Source organism: Polypterus senegalus, chromosome 8 (genome assembly GCF_016835505.1).
Source record: "Polypterus senegalus isolate Bchr_013 chromosome 8, ASM1683550v1, whole genome shotgun sequence".
Taxonomy (NCBI): Eukaryota; Metazoa; Chordata; class Cladistia; order Polypteriformes; family Polypteridae; genus Polypterus; species Polypterus senegalus.
Genome location: NC_053161.1, coordinates 56,815,256 through 56,839,646, shown reverse-complemented (window position 1 = coordinate 56,839,646; position 24,391 = coordinate 56,815,256). Strand labels below are relative to the sequence as shown.

The window sequence follows — 24,391 nt, the reverse complement described above, 5'->3', positions numbered from 1 at the left end:
GGCGGCAGCGTCATGAAGTTGTTTTTGTCTAGCTGCATCAGAAAATGTACCACGACGTGGATTGCTGCTGTCAAATGGGTTTGAGTCTACATTGGGATGGGCGGTATCCAAATTTTGATACCGTCAAACCTCCTCCCTATTTTACCTCGGTATACGGTATTACATTGGCTTAAAAAAATAATGTAACATGATTGTTAAAGTACTCGCGATTTTTCCACCAGATAAGTGGGTCCTCGTCTCCTTGAGTAACTGGCTCCAAACAGTATGTTATTTCAGCTACTCGGTCCTCTACGGTGCCGGCGGACCTGCCATTGCATCAGATTTTTTCAGCATACTCCCCAAAGTCATCTTTTTCGTGAGGGTGCAGGTTGCTCCTCTCCCTCTTCCACTCTGATGGCCACTGGACCTGCTGCCTCTAAGCTCACGATCTCAGCCTGTAATTCAGCCTTGGTCTCAGCCAATGCGTTGTCATCCGTCTCATATCCTCCACGGTAGCGAGGATCGAGGAAAGTGCATTTTCGCAATATTTTGCGCACTGAATTGGATTCATACTTGGCCTCCAGCTTTGTTAGAATTCCAGTTTTGATTGACTTTGTTAGCTGGGGTCATTTTCTGACGCAGCCAACACATTGTCCCTGCAGAGCTGTAGTATGGGGAGGATACAGGAACTGGTCACATAGTTTTCTCCTGACAAAATATCAGTGAAGTCACCGACTGGTTTCAGTGTTTCGTGAACAGCTTTCAAGACGTCCATGTCCTGCCAGGTCAGGGACAGGCTGCTCCTTCTGTCATCAGACAGGGCGTGTCTGATCGCTTGGGCCTGCTCGAGGATTCGCTCCACCATTGCCAGTTTGGAGCCCCAGCGAGTTGCGCAGTCCTGCCGACGGATGGATGGATGAATTAATTAATGAATGATGAATAAATGATTAAATAAAGTATCTCTATCTATCTATCTATCTATCTATCTATCTATCTATCTATCTATCTATCTATCTATCTATCTAAATGAATGAATAGGCCTAAATAAACAAATGTTTTGTGTAGGCTAAATAAGTCCCTTGCATCAAGCCTGCATTTACTTGATAAAAAATACAGGAAAAAATTACAATTTAAAAAATGGTTGTTTTTTTATGCTTACGTTATGAGACTAGCTGCATCAGAAAAAAGGCCCCGACAATGTACCATGCAATCCATTTGTGACGCCTGACACTCCTCCTTTTGAATGTTACTTGTTTTATGGCTAAAAGTTTTTCACAGCTTGGATTGCTGCTGTCATAATGGGTTTGAGTCTACATATATATATATATATATATATATATATATATATATATATATATATAAATGTGGGATGTTTGTGAGAAATATTTCCGTCCAGGCAGCTATATCTAGGACACATACATGTGTGAAAAGAGACCATCTTCAAGTATCTATATACATATATACATATCTACATATACACATATATATATATATATATATATAGGTTGATGTATTTCATACCTACATCATATATACACACATACATACACTATCACACACACAACAAATTATATATACAGTAATCCGGTCGACACCGTATATCCGGGATACCATATTACCGTTTTACCAAGCCTTTCAGTATATACACATACATATCTTCACTATATACATATATATTTTAAATGTAAGCATACCTATCTACATCTAAATATATATCATGGATTTTTGTAAGCATATCTAAACATATATCACGGATTTTTCGCTGGTTCACCGCTTTCTGCAGACAGTGGGTCTTTTAATTTAGGTTACATGCTTCCTCAGTTTGATTGCCCAGTTGATTTCATACAAGGGACGCTATTGGCGGATGGCTTAGAAGCTACCCAATCAGAGCATGTATTACATATTAACTAAAACTCCTCAATGCTATAAGATATGCTTCCCACGTGGCGCTTGTTTTGTTTGCTTCTCTCTGTCTCTCTCACTCTCTCTGCCTGACGGAGGGGGTGTGAGCAGAGGGGGCTGTTTGTCTAGAAGATAGGACGCTCCTCTACAAAATGCCGCTTTATCGCGGTGCTTCTGTATACTAAAAAGAATGTAAACATATCTTATCTTCAAAGGAGCACCATGAAGAGCAGATAATGTCAGAGAGAGTGCTCGCTAAGAAAAGGAAACAATCAAAAAATCAATACGTGCTTTTAATTGTGAGAAAGAACTGCCATCTCTGTCTTATAATGAAGCACAGTTTAAACGTTTGACTAAAGGGTGTTATTTCATGTCTAGAGGGCTCTAATAATGTTAACAGTGTGGGAGAGTTTATAAGGGCTTAAAATATATAAAAATAACCATACAAACATATGGTTTCTACTTCGCGGAAATTCATTTATTGCGGCAGAGTCTGGAACGGATTAACCGCGATAAACGAGGGTTGACTGTATGTGTGTGTGAATATGCTTGTACAGTATGTGTCACTCGCTCGCTTCTTATTGTTTCGCTGCCTTCTCAATTGTATAATGCATGTTTTCTTCTGCACTTTTTTGAGCTCTTCCTGGTTTTCTACGTAATGCGTTGACAGTTAGTTCATGTGATTACGTGGGAGTTGTGATGATGTCACACAAAATTCACCCTCCACGGCCATCGAGCTCAACTCCATTACAGTATATGGAGAAAAATAGGTTCCAGTTATGACCATTACGCGTAGAATTTTGAAATTAAACCTGCCCAACTTTTGTACGTAAGGTGTAAGGAATGAGCCTGCCAAATTTCAGCCTTCTACCTACATGGGAAGTTGGAGAATTAGTGCTGAGTGAGTCAGTCGTGAGTGAGTGAGTGAGTGAGGGCTTTGCCTTTTATTAGTATAGATGAGGCAGAACAAAGTGTGCACATGAATTATGGAGTGACTTGTTTTTATATACACACTAGCTTCAGAGTCCTTAAATAACATTTTTTTCGTCTGCTCCACTTCTACCTATATATCTGAACCGACCCTTTCACCTGCCATCCAGTTTACATTCAGGTACACTACTATAATAGTGAGTTTGTTAGCTTTGTACTTTCGTGCTGATCACTCACACATCTTTTAATTACTTTTATGTAGTGCTGGGAGTTATACCGGTTCATACTGAAAACCGTTTTTTATTGTTGTTATGATATGGATTTTTCTTATACCGCAACACTGGTTTAAATAACCTAAACAACGTTCAGAACGTGGCACAGTGGGAAACTGTTTAAGGGGGGACCTTTTTCACTGCTGCACTGCTAAACACATACAACGGAGTACATGCGTTAGTGGAGGTGTTGCATGGGGGCTCTTTTTCACTGCTACACCGTTAAACAGACATGCAATGGAGTACATGTGTTAGTGGAGGTATTGAGCGGTGAAAGTGGACAGAGAACATTCTGAAACTGAAGCTGTAGCAGACGATAAAGTTGAACATAACACTGAACAACATTTGCTAAGAAAACATGCTGTGTCTGTTGTCTGGAGATACTTTGGTTTTAAAAGGTTGGATGTGGACCAAACTATTTACTGCAAATGCTTTTGAGCTAAAGTTGTTGCCGGAGGCGGCAACATGAGTAATTTACTGCACCACCTTAGCCACAAACATGCTTTGGAGTACCATGAATTTATGGAACTAAGATTGGCACCCTCCACGTCCTCAGGTCCAACTGAAAATTAAAAAAGGAAAAACTGGTTTTCCCTCCCTAGAATTTGTAATGGCTAAGATTTACATAAGTGCCATGTTCATTATGTTCAAATGTGTGAATACTGTTTCTATACTACTGGCCAGTTGCAAGCCAAGTTGCGCTTGTTTTATTTATTTTTTTTCAATACTTGAATACTATGTAATGTACCTGAGTACTGTGTAATAGCATTATAAATGCAAGTTGCAGTTTTATTATTTATGTATATAACTTAGCTTGAAGCAAAGTCCATATTAATGCAATTTGCCTTAATGATGGTTCAGTTGGTAAATTATTGCAGTATTTACTTTATTGTTATTATTTATTAGTTTAAATATTATGCAGTTTAATGATGGTAAAGTTGTTTAAAAAGTCACTTAAGCGTGTCAGTGGACAGAGATTGTTAACATTAACGGAAAGTGTAGTTGGTTCACAAAAAATATTTACTATTTATTCCTTGTTCTTCTGACATGCACCTGTGGATATTTTACTAAGTCTAAATGCTTCTTTAGATGGTTGATAATATGTTGTCAAAATTACATTTTAAGTTGTTTGCAAAATTTGTTCAATAAAAAGGTTCTATGGGCAGCACGGAGGCGCAGTGGTAGCGCTGCTGCCTCACAGTTAGAAGACCAGGGTTCACTTCCCGGGTCCTCCCTGCGTGGAGTTTGCATGTTCTCCCTGTGTCTGCATGGGTTTCCTCCCACTGTCCAAAGACATGAAGGTTAGGTGCATTGGCGATTCTAAATTGTCCCTAGTGTGTGGGTGTGTGTGTGCGCGCCCTGCCCAGGGTTTGTTTCCTGCCTTGTGCCCTGTGTTTGCTGGGATTGGCTCCAGCAGACCCTTGTGACCCTGTAGTTAGGATATGGTGGGTTGGATAATGAATGGATGGAAAAGGTTTTATATTTTGACTGTAACTGTCATGCATTGTGATTCCTTCTCTTCATTAGTTTGCCATGCAAACCTGTATTCAATTCTTGTGTGCACATTAAAAATTTTTTTTTACAATGTACAATTCTCATGACAGTGGAATAGGATATTCTTAGCCAGTCTACTGCAGTAATTGCAGTGGAAAATGTGGTTAACATCCACTCATGTATGGGAAAGAAATACCGTTGAATACCGTGAAACCGGTAGAATTTTGAAAAATACCGTGATATAGAATTTTGATCATACCGCCCAGCACTACAATTATGCAAATAGTAAAAATAATTATATACACATTCTGTGGCCTTAATATGGAAATTAGTAGATCCAGTTGTCCCAGCTGTGACAACACACAAAGTCTCACTGTGGCCCACTTTACTTGTTCAGCAGTATATTGTGAAATATTGCTGTAGCTGTCCTTATAAAAGCTTTTAAAGGAAGTTAGTAAGTTTAGTTTTCAATGTTGCCTACCTGTACCCACACCTCTTGTTGATAGAATTTAAGTTGCTGGAAAATTTTCAAAAGGAAATACTGTATGGACAGTACAGTATATACATACAGTATATATACAGTAATGGTATATTCTCACTAATAAACATGTATTTCATGTCAATGGAAAATAAATACACAGGAAAACACCCCGACCATAATCACTCAAATTCACAAAGTTGTCATTTTGGGTAAGCTTGTGTTTCACATTTATTCTGATGACCCACTGACATTGTAATGCCCTCAAAGATGCCCTGTATTATGTTATGACACATGTCGTCACTCAGCAAAGTACATGGCAGAGGCAAATTACCTTCATTTCAAAAATTCCAAGCCTTCTTAGTCTTGTCAGACCATATTATGGTATAAGCAGGGCAAGAACGTCTTAAGCAGGTAGTTTCTTGTTTGTTATTTTCACTATTATTTAGATAAGATTCCCTAAATTATAGCCTGTGCACATTATCATAATAGTAATTGCTTGAAAATGAAGTGCAGGGGGTTTTGGGGTGGGGTAATGAGGAGAAATGATAAAACAAAACATTTGCTTTGGAGTGCTGAGTCAGTGTTTCAGCTTCTCTGAACAACAAATATTTCAGTGAAAGTGACTCAATGGACTGATAACAGTACTCTTTATTTCTTTCAGATGGCCTCGTGATTTGGAGAATGTTAACTTACCCATCTACTCGAAGGGCTCTCATTGTGGGATGTGGTTTGCAGATGTTTCAGCAGCTGGCCGGAATTAATACTGTCATGTATGTATTTTTTATGTTTTTCTTTCCAAATAAAGCAAAATATTTTATGATATATGCCCATTGAACGTGTAACACAAAGTTTATATTTAATTACTATTATACTCAAATATATCTAATTGAATATGAAGTTATTATGTAGAGTCAAATTTAAAACTGAATCATGTTTGATTGAAGTTTAAAATATAATAACATCATTTAGGTCAATACCGTAGCTCATCGCCAGATGTGTTAGTCATCAGCCCAATCCTGTGATGTGTAATTCTGTTTTATCTTGAAGTTTAAATGACTCAGTCCAAGTCTGTAATTTGCTGGTTTAAAGCTGTATTAGAGAAGAAAGATTCAGAAAAGAGCATTGATAAATCCGTATGCAGAATACAATCTCAGCACTATGAGTGTCTACTTTAGGGCTTCCAGCTGGTTTGTCAGATTCAACAAAACAATTTTGTAACTTCTAAAAGGTGTGGGAAATCAAAAAGGAAGAAGTGCCGGTGGACTTGGTAGTCGGTTACAGTTGACAACTTAGTGTGACAAGTATATCTGGAAAATAACTATGTGTGTTATATACCAAAGTGGTCTGTTGGTGAATTTGAATTGTTTTTGTTTAGTTCTGTAATGGTTCAGTGTATGAGACAGCAAGGCAATGCTCCTCTTCACTGTGTGCTGACAGATCTGAACTAAGCTGCACCTGCAATATGAACTCTGTGTAGCAAATTAATACATTCTCCAATTGAGCAGTTTTTTTCCCTTTTGTTTTAGTTGTATCGCTGTTTGTCAAAAGCACAGATACAAAAGCTAGGTGATTTATCATTATTGGAATTACCTTGTAATCTGTCTTTTTGTTTTATGTTTCTATTATATAATTTATTTTGGCTTGTCAAGTATTATGACATGGTTCATATTGTGAAAGGTAATAGATACAATCAAAACCGATTGTTTTAAATGTCTAGCTTCAGTTCTTTAGCACAGTATTCTTTAGAAATAAAGAAAAGAAGTGACATGCGTTAAGATCTTAAGAGTGTCATTGTGGCCAGAAGCAGCAATATTAAAAAAGGGCAGAAAATCAATTTGACAGAGTCCTTTTATGAAAATGCTTGTTGTTAACATCCCAGTGCTGACTTCATTGGCCTTATGTGGTCAGGCTCTGTCCTGTTCAAGTAATTGGTTCATTGAAGTTGAAGTCCATGACTTTGAGGAACAAGAGAATCGTTTTTTGACAACAAGAAAATAATGGAGAATGACTGAAGCAAAAAATGACTGGCATTTGGAAAACATTTTAAAAACAGCTAGCCTTGAAAGCTCTTGGGTGCACATCATATTAAAATGGGTTCAATTCAGCTCCATTCTCCCCAATGATAGACAAAAAGCACAATGAGAAGAATAGCTTATCAGAAACAATTTAATTATGAAATAAAATGTATAACAAATGACCCACAAAAGATAAAGTGTCCTGCTGTGTTTAATGTCTTTTATCAACTTGAGGAAACAATGAATATTTATGTAATCCTGCTCCGAGTTCACAGTAGTTATAAATGGGACAGGAGTTTTCAGATATGAAACTGCTTGTCCTGCTTTGGAAGGTGGGCACCTGCTTTGTGCAGTCGATGAGATGAATGAAATTGTGCAGATAAAACCATGAATAACACCTTACCAGCCCCATTGTCAGTGAAACATATACAGACCGCAAATCATGCTGTACTAAAAAAAATAATAATACTAAGAAGCCTGAGAATACCTCTGTAGAGGTGTCCACATGTTTTGTGATAATCTGAGTGGATGCTAGGCCATGCCATTCTCGTTTTAGGCATTCTCTTACAAACAGCATTGCTTGTCCTCCTTTTTTGAAAATAATGAAAAATGAAGTATCAGATGAAAGATTGTAAGCTTAGACGTCTGCTTGAGACAGATAACCCAAGAAATCTGATGACCTCTTCATTATTATTTAGCATCCTGTACTGCAAGGCTTCTGAAAATTAGATTGGCTCTGCAACTGAGCTGTGTGTACTACTGGGCAGTTGGCATAGAGTATATGAAAGCCTCTTGTTTATCTGTCTATCTGTCTGTCTGTCTTGAGACTGACCTTTCCATTAAAGTTAACACCCATAATCAAACAGGGGACTTTGTATTTGGAATATGATTATATTGTTTTTAATAGGAACATTGGGAGGCACAGTGCTGCAGTATAGTAGGGTTGGTGCATTGCAGCTCCTGGGAGGCACCTTTGATTCGCATCACGTTGTGTTTACTTTTCCTTTTTCTGTCTGAGTTTTTTAAAAAATTCTCCAGCTTGCCAAAAATGTATTAAACTTTATAATTTAAAAGTCTGTAGAACCTTTGAATGATTAATTATTTGAAAATACTGCCCCTTGAGCTCTGTAATTTGTAAGAGTACTGATTTATATTTATATTTTAATACTAAACTGTTATCCATCTGTTTGTTCATGTATGAATTTATTTTTTCCAAACCATCTGTACAGTATTGTAGCACAAGGTTAATGCGATGGAGTCTATCCTGTCTGCATCGGCTCAGGACAGAACCCAACACTTCATAGGACATCAGTCCATGACAAGGCACACATACTCATACCAGTCCAATTTATAAATTAATCTAATCTCCGTACTTTGGGAATGTGAAAAGAAAGCAAGAAATTCAGAAAGTAAAAAAGGGCCCACAAAAGGAGGATATGCAAACTCCACAAGGAGAGGGACTGGGTAAGAATTCAAGCCTGGACTCAAGTGCTCTGACGCTCTAGTCATTGGGACACTGTAAGAGATTAAGACAGTCGGCCATACGGTGTCAGTACTACTGAAAATGTTACGCACATACCCTACACCACTTTATGCATCTCTGCAACCATGGTGCAACTGCTTTAATGGTGGCAGGAGATTCAATTTCTGTTTAACATTACAAACACTAGAAACAAGATACACATCTGTGAAATAATATCATACAACTTTTTGAGACAAAAGAAAGCTCCATTTGTCAGGTAAAGTGATGCCAAATAAACTACAATTAGTGAGTATTCCATTGGAACACAAAAGCCAAATGCCTAAGAGTTCTTCACTTGCATGATTACTTGCAGCAAAACACTGAACTGCTGCCAGAATCAAAACTGAAGTGTTGTATTTTGGACTGATTATTGTGAGAAAGAGCCATAAACAAGATGATCCCACATTGGCAGGGAAGTGTTGATTGATTAGGAGATTATATGGAAAGATGGCAAAGATGTTAATAGTTTCTGAATATATTCATTTATTTTTAGCTTGCTTTGTTTTCTTGCTTTCTTAACTACCTTCATGTCAAAACAGTTCATATTACAGCATCTAATTTTCCTAGCAGGTGTCATTTTTTTAACACTACTCTGTGCAGTTCTGTTTGGTTTATATATTTACAGTAGCTGATTTACAGTTACAGTGTCACTTTCATGCTTGTCACTTGAATACCTGAAAAAAGTATTTGTTGGGTCAAGGAAAATACACACTTCAAATGTCTAATTACATCCGTGTCAAAAATAATTACAAGTAATTTTAGTTATTGCTTAATTTAAATATGCACCAAAGAGGTACACTGAACATTAATTCTGTAGTTATTAAATAAGTAATAATTATTTCTATGGCAGATTGAAAATAAATAGAATTCATTGTCTAGCAAAAACACATTTTTCCCCATATTTTATGTAAATCTAAGCAGAGTCGTAAGTTTTGTACATATAAGGAAATATTTTAATGGAGTACCATTTGCTTTATACAGGGTTTTTAAAGTCAGGGAATTGTCACAGCCTGTGTCATCTTTGATTTTGTTTTAAAAGGTCATAGTAGCATTTGTTCCTTTCAGTGTTTCATTGTTCTTTTTATTAAAGATAAAAAAGCACAGTAAAAGCCAAACAAATTATAGGTAGTGAACACTGAATAATGTTAGAGGTAGTGAACTTTTCAACTTTTGCTTTTGGCAGGGGTATTTGATGTAAGTTTAGCTTTTACCCTTTATCTCGTTCTGAAATTCTTTTAAATGTCTAAAACACTTTTTCAAAGAAAATCCTGCAGATACCTCCTAGCTTAAAAAATAAAAACAAAAACTAAGAAGACGTGCATTTATGGCACTTTTTTTAACTCGGACTAGAGCCTTGTCAACTGCCATCCATGAGGCACACACAGAAAATATAAGCCGCTCCTCACGCCAAACACTAGGACTAGTCTGATGAGAATGATATAAAAATCCATGACCTGCACAGCAAGAGGAAGCTGTTCTACATGTGGCAAAATGGCATCACATCACAACAGCAATGTGAAGCACAACAGTGCCTCTAAGCTGAAACATGCAAGATCAGGAGCAACGGTGGGTGTCTTCAACTCTACAGCAACAGCATTGATTTATATAGCTTTTAAGTAAAAGAGTGCAGTGAATAAACAAATCACAATCCATAAACTTCAGAGGTAGCACATGCATATCCTGTAAAGTTGGACAGGTGAATTCAGACAAGACGGAGGGAGCAACTCTGATCTTATTTATGAAACGCTGGAAATATCCCCTCATGATAGCATAGAAATATTACTGTAAATCAGTAAAATGTGTAACATAAATAGTGATGTATAGTACACCAAAAAGGAGAGGAAGTACAAACGGCCTCAAGACATTAAGACAGAGCACATTTTCTAAGCTAAAAAAACAAATCGATATTACAATCTGCCAAATCACATTTTACTATTCTCCCAAATTTCAGAACATTGTTTTGATGGAGCTTAATTTAAAGAATAAATCATGTCAAAGTGAGCATTTTAAAAGCAACCAATATCTTTGATTTTAACACTTGATGGCATAAAATTTGATTTCAGCTTCTGTTTTAGTGGTAATATGAAAAATGGTACCATTTCAACATTATGGCATCCTCAGGAATAGTGATGAAAGTCAAGTTAAAAAAAAAATCTGTCTTCTTAAGTATAGAAGGACCCTTTTGAAGGAGACGATGTCAATGACTGCTGCAAAATGTATGCCTGCAGTCTCTGGATGTGAAAGGAACGTGACTGCTCATCTTCTCTAACCAGATAGTGCTAGTTACCTTGAACGTATAAGTCAAAACAAAATCTATATATACAGTCTGTGTGAGTGTGTGTATTAATATATGTATGTATGTATATATGTAAAATACAGTAGATTTAGATATGTATATACACATACATACATGCATGCACCGTATATATATTTATGTACAGTATATATATACTGTATTTATCGATATAGTCCAAAGCTGAATCACTTAATAAGCGATCAACAAAAACATTTTTCTTGTTAAGTTAAAGAGCCAAAATTCGGCAGGATGGTACATATAGGTCAGTAGGTGTCCACAAAAGGAAGAACATTTCAGTATATCAATATGTAGTTTTAAAACACCCCCCTCCCATTTCCCCCCATACAACAGCAAAAATTAAATACCCCAAAATCTCAAAAATAGTTTCACAGATATGATTCAAATGTGTTGACATTATAGAAAATTAGCCAACAGTTGTTTTGTTATTTGTTGATAAATATGCTGTTATGCTAACTTTCATACTTTTGGCTGCTCTGCAAATAAAGGATGCTACAGAAGTGATTGAGAGGCCTAGCGAATGGATCTGATAGTCAATAGTGTGAATAAATGACTGAAGACGAGCTGGTGTTCTGGGCAGCAAAAAGAGGCGTGATCATGAAGCTCAAGGAAGAAGCAAAGCTCAGTGGTTTGAAATAAACATACTTATCAGAAGTTGGACATTTCTATATTGTGAATGCTTTTTTGATTGATTGTAGGTAATATTTGACTAATTTGAGATACTGGATTTCTGATTTTCACAGGCTGAATGACAGAATCATCAACATTAAAATAAAAAAGGATTGAAATATTTCACTTTACATGTAATAAATATAGCATATAAAAGGTTTACCCTTTTGATATAAATTACATACAGTGGGATGCAGTGGCAACCTTGTTAATAGTCATTATTTTCCTGTATAAATCGTTGGTTGTTACGATAAAAAATGTCAGTTAAATATATCATATAGGAGACACACACAGTGATATTTGAGAAGTGAAATGAAGTTTTTTGGATTTACAGAAAGTGTGCAATAATTGTTCAAACAAAATCAGGCAGGCGCATACATTTGGGCACCGTTGTCATTTTATTGATTCCAAAACTTTTAGAACTAATTATTGGAACTCAAATTGGCTTGGTAAGCTCAGTGACCCCTGACCTACATACACAGGTGAATCCTATAATGAGAAAGAGTATTTAAGGGGTCAATTGTAAGTTTCCCTCCTCCTTTAATTTTCTCTGAAGAGTAGCAACATGGGGGTCACAAAACAACTCTCAAATGACCTGAAGACAAAGATTGTTCACCATCATGGTTTAGGGAAGGATACAGAAAGCTGTCCCACAGATTTAAGCTGTCTGTTTCCACAGTTAGGAACATATTGAGGAAATGGAAGACCACAGGCTCAGTTCAAGTTAAGGCTCGAAGTGGCAGACCAAGAAAGATTTCGGATCGACAGAAGCGACGAATGGTGAGAAAAGTCAGAGTCAACCCACAGACCAGCACCAAAGACCTACAACATCATCTTGCAGCAGATGGAGTCACTGTGCATCGTTCAACCATTCGCGACTTTACACAAGGAGATGCTGTATGCGAGAGTGATGCAGAGGAAGCCTTTTCTCCGCCCACAGCACAAACAGAGCCGCTTGAGGTATGCTCAAGCACATTTGGACAAGCCAGCTTCATTTTGGAATAAGGTGCTGTGGACTGATGAAACTAAAATTGAGTTATTTGGGCATAACAAAGGGCGTTATGCATGGAGGAAAAAGCACACAGCATTCCAAGAAAAACACCTGCTACCTACTGTAAAATATGGTGGTGGTTCCATCATGCTGTGGGGCTGTGTGGCCAGTGCAGGGACTGGGAATCTTGTCAAAGTTGAGGGACGCATGGATTCCACTCAGTATCAGCAGATTCTGGAGACCAATGTCCAGGAATCAGTGACAAAGCTGAAGCTGCGCCGGGGCTGGATCTTTCAAAAAGACAACGAACCGAAACACTGCTCAAAATCCACTAAGGCATTCATGCAGAGGAACAAGTACAACGTTCTGGAATGGCCATCTCAGTCCCCAGACCTGAATATAATTGAAAATCTGTGGTGTGAGTTAAAGAGAGCTGTCCATGCTGCGGAAGCCATCAAACCTGAATGAACTAGAGATGTTTTGTAAAGAGGAATGGTCCAAAATACCTTCAACCACAATCCAGACTCTCATTGGAACCTACAGGAAGCGTTTAGAGGCTGTAATTTCTGCAAAAGGCGGATCTGCTAAATATTGATTTCATTTCTTTTTTGTGGTGCCCAAATTTATGCACCTGCCTGATTTTGTTTGAACAATTATTGCACACTTTCTGTAAATCCAATAAACTTCATTTCACTTCTCAAATATCACTGTGTGTGTCTCCTATATGATATATTTAACTGACATTTTTTATTGTAACAACCAACGATTTATACAGGAAAATAATGACTATTAACAAGGTTGCCCAAACTTTTGCATCCCACTGTATGTATAGTAGATAGATAGATTGATACTTTAGTAATCCCAAGGAGAAATTCACATACTCCAGCAGCAGCATACTGATAAAAACAATATTAAATTAAAGAGTAATAAAAATGCAGGTAAACCAGACAATAACTTTGTATAAAGTTCCAGGTGGAATTGAAGAATTGCATAGTCTGTCAGTGGAGCAGGACAGTGACAGCAGTCTGTCGCTGAAGCTGCTCCTCTATCTGGAGATGATGCTGTCCAGTGGATGCAGTGGATTCTCCATGAATGACAGGAGCCTGATCAGCACCCATCGCTCTGCAACGGATGTCAAACTGTCCAGCTCCGTGTCTACAATAGAGCCTGCCTTCTTCACCAGTTTGTCCAGGCGTGAGCCATCCTTCTTCTTTATGCTGCCTCCCCAGCACACCACCGCGTAGAAGAGGGCACTCGCCACAACCATCTGGTAGAACATCTGCAGCATCTTATTGCAGATGTTGAAGTAAACAATGTAGCTGGTTTCTTTCAATTGTACACCTACATCACCAGTCCCGAGGAAAGGGGGTTACAGCCGGTACATCACTCCAGGGCCTATGAAGCTCAAGGGGGCCCATGAAGCCCAACACGTCCCATAATTTTTATTATAATTTGAACATTTATTTATTTAATTCATTTAATTTTTATTGTATTTTTATAAATTTTGCAAGTCTGTTTAGTTACAAAATAAAAAAGGCACATGGATCACAGGGTACTTAGCAGCGGTCAACAGTTTACTACGTAAGAGACATTCAAGAAGGCTGCCCTGGGAGAGAAGTCATGTGGTCTAAAGGGTATTCCCTGCTCATTGGGAAGTGACGAGGAGTAGGGGGTTCTGGGCGCAGTGAGAAAAAAGTCATCAGCCGGCAAACAAGTATGTCATGTAGTCTCCACGTTCTGAGACACCGTGAATTCGGGAAAAGCGGACTAAGTGAACTGTTGTGAACAGTCAAGACACTAAACAAGTGCTGAAGGAGCATAATACAAAGAAACATCACGAAACCCGAAATGTGTCATTATCTTGAGAAGGAGACGTCCTTACCAACTAAGACAAAGAACGGCGCAAGAACTTTCGAGTACAAGATTGCAGTGTTGAGTGAGCGTGAAGCAATAGAAGGCCGTGACAATGATAAAATACTTTTGAGTGACATAATACGGTGTATTCAAGATTCAACGAACAAAAACTTGTGAAAGTGACTATCAACAAGTGTTCTCACGTGTTCATTCCTAGCTTCAAACTTATTGCTCAGATTACTCCTCCTTGCTTTCCCTGATCTAGCAAAACTGATTAATTTTGATTATGTAATTCAGAGTTTCGCCAGGAAAAAGGCCAGGAAAGCAGACAACAAATGTTATTATAAATGTTTTTTACTATTATAAATATATTACTTTATTATTATTTTTATACCTGTACATACTTATCTAAATGTATCAATGTAATCTACGATTGTTAGAAATAAATAATAATATACACACATACATGTGTGTAGAATTTTGTATAAGGGCCCACACACCTTCTTTGCACCGGGGCCCAGATTTTCTCACAGCGGCCCTGTACATCACATGCAAGGTGCACATCGAACCAGGGTTCAAGTTCAACTTTTACATTGTACTACCAAATAATGCTTTGATTTGAATTAGTCAATGCTTGGAATTCTAAACTGTTGCCTTTCCCACCATTCATTTCCATTTTTTCAGTTTGATTTTTCCCACAAAATTCCATTAATATAAGAATTACAACTAAATCAACACTAAATGAAGCATTAATTTTACACATGATTATAATGATTTACTCACTTTGCATGCACACTCAGCCCAAAGGATTGCATTATGACCTGCCTGAACTGACAGAGAATTAACATAGAAAATTTACAAAAAGAGATAAAAAAAAACTGTCTTGTCATCTTTAATGACACAATGACTTCTATAGTATCTGAAGAATCAATATGATTTTTCTTAAAAGATCAAACAAAAATTGCTCTTTCTTAAAAAAATCATGTGACAAGGACATGAAGCTGTAATATAAATGGAAATAGTCTTATGTTAAATGAATTCATGCCATGTCCAATTTCTGCATATTATTGTGTTCCGCAAATACCCTGGAGACACAGCTCTTTGCAAATCACAGTTTATTTCTGTCTCCGTAGAAGAAATGATAGCTTGATAATTTTTGTAGAACAAGTTGACTCTGCTCACAAGCTGCCACATTCATGAAAATTCAAATAAGTCAGAATTGCTGTTCTGTAGCGAGGTGTTAGGCTCCATCCGACCTCAGCAGTAATCTGAGAGACAGAAAAACCCCAGTCATGAACAGGCTGCTTGGATTAGACAGACTGGCATATGTAAAGACTTACAGTGTATTCATTTGACAGATGAGATGTGTAGCAGCGCCAGTTCAGCATCAGTTTTCATTAATCAGAAAGTGGGCATCCTGTGGAAGTGAAACCAGTCACATTATTTAGACAGAAATATATAATGAAAAGCTAAAGAAAAATGTGTAACACATAAAGTATAAAAAAAAAATCATGCTGTATATTGATAATATCATTGTGAAGGAGCTGTGTATGCAGATTGAAGTTTTACTAAATCCCACTAAATCCACACATCTTCAGGCGCACTCAAGCAGATGTGAATCCTTGTAATAAAAATAATTTTTTTCCATTCCCAAACCTCTTTATTTACAACTGTATTAACAACCTATAGAGTTGTGCTGACTGCCCTTTTTTGGTTTGCTATAAAAAGTCATCAGTACAGGATAGCAGTATCGGTCTTGGTGATGATCATTGTTCAGGTAGTGAATATGAAGTAACCCATGTTTGGAGTGTGCAAGTTCTCCACATATCTGCATGGGTTTCCCCTAAAGACTCTGGTTTTCACCCCAGAGCCTAAAGATACGTATTTTAAGTCAGACTAATTGGTACCTCTAAACTGACCCAGTATGTGTGCTTGTGCATTACAATACCTTGATCGTTAGTTGCCCTGTTCAGATTTGAACCCGAAAATGGATTGTGTGAGTTAATGGGCAGATAAATAATGAAAAGAAATCTTGGTTTTGTTTTTATTTGGAAATTCAGAGGATACAATTATTAAAAAGCATATACGGTACTCGGAAGAAAATAACTAACAAATTTTAACATTTTAGAACAGAGGTTACCAAAACATGCCTGTTAGTTTATTAATGTGGTATAATAAGATCATAACAGTCTATTTATTGTTAATAAGAAATAGCTGTACACGAGGAGCTACTGTACCTCTAGGGTATCCATTAGTCTGTTACTGCTATGTGACAGGATCATAGTAAAGACTGTGTTTGTGCTATATAACAGTAAGTGACAAATAGACGCACTGTAGCAAGCCCTTAAAGTTCCAATCTCTGTATGCATAATGCGAAGTTGACTCACTGACTCACTCATTCACTCATTAACAAAAACACTATTTCCTATTTAGTTAAAATCCTGAAATTTGGCAGGATGGCACATCTGCTAAGGAATGACATTTTGATATAGCAGTATTTAAGGGTAAAAAACTTATGCAATAGAAAAACTAAATACCCCAAAATATTAAAAATGGTTTGCTGAAACTCTGTGACATTGTCGAAAAAAAGAAAGCAGAGTGGTGTTTTTTTTTTTTTTAATTTGTCCATATTTGCCATACTGTACCAAGCACACTGTGCTTACGTGCTGCACAGTCTTGACAGAAGTTTGACGAGAAAGACTTGCAGTTGCTCAGTGGCCTGTTTACAGTATGCCAGTTTATACAAATGAAGGTCTCCAGTAGAAGCGATGAGCTGTGCAGCACCACTAAGCAATAAGGTATACTGACAAGAAAAAAAGGGGAGATATCTTTGACAGGAAAAAGACATGGCAATGTGGGAATAGGGAAGATGCAGCTAAAAAAACTGTTATTTCCATTCACAATGCCTGTTTCATGTTGTATATTGGTTTTGATTGATTAAAATGGTATTCCTTTTGATTAATAATGTACCAAATTGCACACCATATAATACGTAAGATGGAAATTTTTTATTTTATTGACTATCATTGTATGAATACAGTACGGATGTATTAAGTTTGGAAATTTCTAATTATCCCATTTTTAGTGAGACAATGGGCACAATACAAAGGTTTCTCATATAACACAAAAGGCTACACTTACGACAGTGTTGTAATGTATGTAAATGAAATCAAAATCGCTCAACCTACTATTGCAAATTTATAGCTGCATCATTAATTTTTACCAGTGTAGCTTACAGAATTGGCGTATTATTTGCTGAATTTGGAGTAAATGATCAACCAGTTGAAAGACTGCGCTTTACAGAAGCTTTATGCAGAAGTAATTTTGACATTTCAAACCTATTATTTGTATTGATCTTGCTTAAACTCAAAATTTGTTACAACAAACATCATAATCAAGTACATCATGGCAAAATTATACTAATAAAACAGAAAAACATTAAGTGCCACTCTGGATATACAGACGATATCAGACAAAAAATCAATAAAATAAAATAAAATCTGCAGCCATATATAAACAAAAAATCCAGAACTGAATAGAAATGTTGTTGCTAGATAAGCACAAAAATATCCCATAGTGAACATCGTTTAAGTTGTTAAATACACAATTAAACATCCCAAAAAATTACAGGGCTGCTGTTACTAATGTCATAGAATAAAATTCCAAACCAATAATATCTGAAGCCAGAAAATCACAGAGTCCAGAAGCCTTCTGGCTTCAGCTTAGACTTTTATTAAAGATAATAAAAAGCTATGCTTTGTCCACAGAAAAAGATGCTGTTCCTGAGCATCAGGACATTTTTATACATAGCTTAACATAGATAAGATATCTTGACATACCTGCTATGCTAATGGACAACACCTAATGGCATTTTGTCACCTTTGTGTGATTGCCCTTCAGTCATACCCACTTCTCATTCTTTCGGTCCATCCATGCCCATTACACATTATGCTAATGATTAGCACCTCTTGACATTTTGCCCTCTTTGTTTGGTCTATTTTTCAACCACGCCTCTTTAATGCTAATCCTCCATCAAGTGTTCGGCATCGGCTTTCAGGGTGTCATTTTATATTGGTAGAGTGGTTACAAGTAAGACTCGGTGCATAACAGTGCTTAAACCATATTGGTGAGATTATAATATACTTTAAAAAAAAGTCTTATAAGGTACAGAATCACATAGTAAATACATTTTAATTTTTGTTTGTATTGTATTCTAATTATCCAGTGTGTGATCTCTCTATTATAAAAAAAAATCTTAGAAGGAGACGAGACATGATTTTTTTCAGAGAGAAACTTATATGTCCCGCAAGACGAGTCCATGCCCAGGGCCGGAAATAAAGAACAAAGAGTAGATGAAAAAGTAGAACGTCATAAAGAATTCAAAAATGTTGACACGGTACATGTGCGGAGAGCAGGTTAGAGGTAATGGAAGTACGAAAATGTGGAAAGTCTCGAAGGATAGGAAAGATCGCATTAGCGCAAACAAACGGTAATTATTACTCTGTGAAATAATGGAACAGCGAAAAGCGATCGGAGATATTGTTCAGATTTAAACTGTTTAAGTCAGAGACATGTAGATTGTCTAATTCGTGTTGCCATCAGGGGAAAAAAAGTAGTGTTTTTTTCCCAATGAAAAGGTGTATCTTCAAGAATTAAAAGATTCCAAACACGTTGGCGTGGTACACATGCAGAGCAGGATAGAGATAATGGAAATACGAAAATTTGAGAAATCTCATAAAAGGATAGTAAAGATCGCATTAGCACAAACCACTGGAAATTATTACTCTGTGAAATAACAGGACAGCGAAAAGAGATAGAATATATTGTTCGGATTTAAACTTTAAATTGGAGACTTGTAGATCGTCTAATTCGTGTTGCCAGCAAGAATTAAAAGATTCCAAAAACGTTGGTGCGGTATGAAGTCCTGTGAGACGGAGACTTTTACCATTAGATACTTTCAACTCATGCTCTACTTACAACTATTTTCAAACAAGACCACGGTCATCTAACCTCAGTTGTGTGAATGCTTTTGGCAGACACACTTCCTGCGCTCTCAGCTCTTAGAAATTTTATCAGGACAATAATTTTATACGTTCTAGATGACACGTCAACGACTAAGCGAAGAAGAAAGAGCATGGACAAACATTCGAAAAAGTCGTTTTATTTATTAGAGAGAAAAACAGTATTCACTCACAGGCAGTTATACGTTGCGCTGTCATGATGGCAGTCCAAACACAGAATCAAAATTCAATGCGATCTTGAAGAAAAGTTTTTTCCAAATATTGTTTTTACTAAAGTTTTAAAGTAAAAGTGAAAATAATGCATATGTACCAATTCCCATTAAAATAACAATCACTTAAAATTGTATATCTGGTTAACCAAACCCAGGGGATAAAAATATCCAGTAAATATTCATGTAATACATTTCCATACTAAACATATCTCAAAACATATTGTGCAAAACAGTCTTCTTTGCAAATCAAAAAAGTTACTTGCCTTGGCTCAGAAATTGCAATGATAGGTTTAACTACCGTATAATTTACACATTGATAATGAATCTGTTTTTGTAGAGTCCATGAATGTTATTGTTGTGCATTGAGATGAATTAATGAACCACCTGGAGTGTGTTGCAAAAGTGGAAAACATCAAATTATAACCTTTTGAAGACTTACCAGGCCCTTTTAAAGGTTTAGTGTTTAGCTTACACCTGGACATTTTCTCAATACTATAAAAAAATATAATAATCTGTTTCAAATAACATTATTTTGTGCAAAAAAGAATAATTAAAGGCAATTTCATGCCACATTTTAAAGTAAAAGGACAGGTGTATTACCATTGTCTTAAGGAATTTCCCAGGTGAAGTTGGGTAGCACAACTAGCTGTAAATTATTATCTGAATGCCTTAAGAGGCTTGGTTAGAGGGCAATGAACTGTGCTAACACAGTAGTCAAGCAGTGAAAGTTGAGGTTGTATTATATTCACATTGCCTACATTAAGCTTGATCTTTCCAGACTTGGATTACATTGAGGAAAAAACTATAAAGGAAACAAAATTAAAAGTCTTACTGAGGTCAGTTTTTAAAATATAAATCGCATGAGTCAACATTGTCAGCATCTCTCCATAGTAATGGCTTAAGCAACAGGGCGACAAGAGTGAAACTATTAATGGGCATTGTGACCAGTCAGAGCCTCTCCAGATGGGAGTGAGGTGTGCACAGAATGCCACACTCTTGTCAATTAGTGCTTACAGTGTGACCTTACATTACTTGGAAGAAACTGAAGTTCTATGAGGATGCCTACGCAAACAGAGACATTTAAATCCACTGCCATCTCTGTTGAATGTTAGCTTTTGGAGCTCTGCATTATAAGTTACTATACTACATGTAAACCTGTGCAAGCTCTATTTAACATTCATGTCTTTAAAGTAGCACATACTTCTAATTAAAAAACAAAGTTTATGAAAGTCATTCAAAAATGAAAGAGTAGGCAAATATAATAATTATCCCAAGAAGACTCACTTTATTACTTAAATGGTAAAAAAAGATAGCTTCTAAGATAAAAATGAACATTAGAAGTATTGGCTCTTAAATAATAAATTACAAAAGACTGGTGGTTGCTTGGCAACATTTAAGGAGGTAAATCCTTTTCAAACAGACATCTATCTGGAAATATATGAAAGAGTTTCAAATAACCTAGCAAGAATTTATTTTTCTTTTGACATCCTAATGTTTTTCATTTTTGTTGTGAATTTTTATGTTGTTATTAAATGTAACTGATCTTTACTATTTATAGCAAAAAAGGATTTGTACATATTTTAAAAATGAAAGTTACATTTTTCATCATTGTATTTTCCATCATTTTTGCATTTCACAAGATTCACCAGGGCTCCTGATGCATTCAGGTGATGATAAATACTATTTGATGTATTTTGCAAGGGCCTGCCATTTTCCTGCTGATTGCTAATAGCAAGTTCCAAGTGTACATTCAACCATTACTAATCTCCTTGGACTAGTCTGAGGAAACCATAAGGCAATGTATGTTTTTATTTCTTTTAATCAGGTTGTGTTTTAGCAACTGTAGAAAAAAAAGGTTCCATAAGATTGTTAGATACATTGAAAACACAACGCTAAAATGTATTAAACAATCTTCAACACAGGTTCAAGAAACATGTTTTAAACAAAGAGATCTGGCACCTGCCCTTGAGCTCAATGCTTCAGCAACCCTAAAATTGAATTATGGGTGTTTAGGAGATGCACAGATGGGTGGATGTTGAAAGCAGGTGCTTTGTGAAGTTTATTAAACAGTATATGAACGAATTCATCAGCAGATCAAACTTCAATTACACTCAGTGTATGCCTATTAACTCTGAACATTTATATTTTACACAATAAGTGAGAACAGATGGATAACATTTTACTGTTTGTGCCATTAGGTATAAGTGCCACCTGAAGCAAAAAAGACATACAGAGAAAACATATATTTTTCTTCTTCTTTGTGTATATTTCTGATGTTGTTGATATTATCAACAGAAGAGTCATAGTATGATGTGCCAGGTTTGGTTCCAATGTAGGAAGAGGAACAAATAGTTGCATACAATATTAACTATTTCAACACAGAGCCACACTTCTAAGTACAAAACCTCAGATGGAGGTAGAACTGCATTTCGACCATAAGCAGCATCAGGTTCTTCTGCATTCTGCTAGATGTTGCAGTAAAAATCCCTACATGGTCTAGATAGGTGCAAAGTCATGTCAGCTGGCAGACTGACTTGTTGGCAGCATTTGGGAAGCGGTAACTTGATGCTGTAACATTAAATAAAGGGTAAGCACAAGGCTCTCCAATTACATCCAGGAGGGCCACAGGTTTTTACTTTAATCAATTTCTTAATTAGAACCACTGAAGTTAACTTGTTTGTTCTGATTCAGAACCCTTAATTGTCTAATTTACTTTTAAACAGCTGCATCGTTGCCTGTTTTCTTAACAAGCCATCACTTAATGATGAGGTGCAAGTGGGAAAGGAGCCACCAGCTCTCCAGCTAATGTGCTTCCATTTAAACCTGTGTACATGCATCATGAAGTAGCTGTGTTAATAACATATTTTGAAATAAATGCAGAAGGGAAGGACCAAGAGATACAAATTTGTTCCTGTCAACAAAACATATGGATGATGTTCTCAGAAAATGAAAAATCTACAGCAAAGGTCACTAACAGGCGGACCTCGGTCCGCATCCGGACCGCAAAGCTGTCTCATACGGACCTTGACTTACAGCCAAAACAAAAGGTTATCATTTAAACATGATGGGGCTTCTATTTTTACCCGCGCAGCTTTTGTAATCTTTACGGTAATGGTGAGGAAATACACAGTATACGCGCTAAGCCATTTCACGTGATACCTCTCATCCAATCAAGTCTGCGGATTCTAGTCGGTGAACGTTGTTTTACGAATCCATGTACGCAAACAGAGGAGAGATTTTTCAGAGATACGGTCGAAAAGAAGAAAGATAGTGAAACGTGTGTTAGAGGCAAGGTCAGGAACCGAAACGTTCGAAAGAAATGTAGCGATAAAAATAAAGACTACTGAGAGATACTGTGAGACTGTGCTGGATAAAGAAGAGACGAGTAACACGGCGAAAGAGACAGAAATATCTGGAGCAAATGGCGCTCTCTAAAAGAAGGAAAGTGGACAGCGAAAATAGGGTATTTAATCCAGAATGAATAAACTCATTTCTGTTCATACTTCCCACTGGAAACACTAAACCTGTGTGTCTCATATGTTCAGAAACCGTGGCACTTGTAAAAAGTGCCAATGTGAAACGACATTATGAGACGAAGCATAAAGATTTTGAACGAACATACCCACTCAAATCTGAAGTAGCAGGACAAGCTAGAGCTCAATTCTCTCACTGAGCAAAAAAGTGTGGCAATGAATATAAGAGGGGAAGAAAATGGGCATTTAAACCTGTTACATTGTTAAGATGTGTTGAGATTTGTTATCTGTGAAATTGGTTGAGACTTGAGTCAAAATGTGAAACAGAAAAGGGGAAATGTTAAGCTTTTTCTCCATTTCTTTTGTATTCTTCTGAAGTTTAGCACTTTATTTAAGCATGCACAGTTTTCATAATTTATTTTTGTCTTATTTTGAAGTGCAGCCCTACTTTTGTTTATTAAATTAAAGAAGAAATTATACACTGACAGAACAAAAAAGTACATATTTGCAGTCATACATAAATATTCAGTTCTGTGTTTGAAAATAAATATTGTCAAAAGGATTATGAATTGTACTAAACTAATTTGATTTGAAAGTCTAGTATTAATTACATGCAGATGTTGATACAACTACTAGGCTACTTAAATAGACATGATACTAAATAGTTAGACAACATGATCTTCAGACGGACCGGACCTTTGCTTCAAGAAATTTTCTCTGACTGGACCTCGATAGATTTTAGTTGAAGACCCCTGATCTACAGTGTGGTAAAGATTTGTCTTGAAAAAATGAAAGCACTGATAAATGATTTTACTAAATACCAAGTTACATTATCTGCCAGCCTAGCTTGTTATTTCAAAACTAGTTAGAACAAAAACCTGTTGCCACTTTGGCCTTGCAGAACTTTAATTAAGAACCTCATGATTAGTGTAATGATATTTACCACAAAGAAATATTTAAAGGTAGAGCAGACTATCAAAAAAAACACACAAAAAAGCCCAGAGGTCCCCTAATTTTCTGTCAGGGCCTACTGGATAACCCCCAACCCCAAGCTGCTTAGTGCCCAAATCAAAGAGCAGGCTTTCAAGTCCAAAATGGATCTCAGGCCTTAAAACTTCAAAACTCCAATGGAGAAAGGGAAAAACAGTTGAAGAAAAACATATTTTTTGTATTTGTAGTAATTCAAAAAGGAGAAGCAAAACAAGCAAAAATAGGTCTAACCAAAGGCAAACAAAACCCAAGAAATGCAATATAGGCATAAT

General features: G+C 36.6%; 1 protein-coding gene across 2 annotated transcripts in view; it reads left to right on the top strand.

Moving 5' to 3' along the window:
* The window catches only part of LOC120533955 (proton myo-inositol cotransporter), a 480,413-nt gene that overhangs the window by 323,342 nt on the left and 132,680 nt on the right, over nt 1-24,391 (top strand). For both annotated transcript variants that reach the window (XM_039761108.1, XM_039761107.1), the window contains exon 5: nt 5,720-5,828. In XM_039761108.1, coding sequence (XP_039617042.1) covers nt 5,720-5,828 — 109 coding nt within the window. The remainder of the gene's footprint in view (nt 1-5,719; nt 5,829-24,391) is intronic.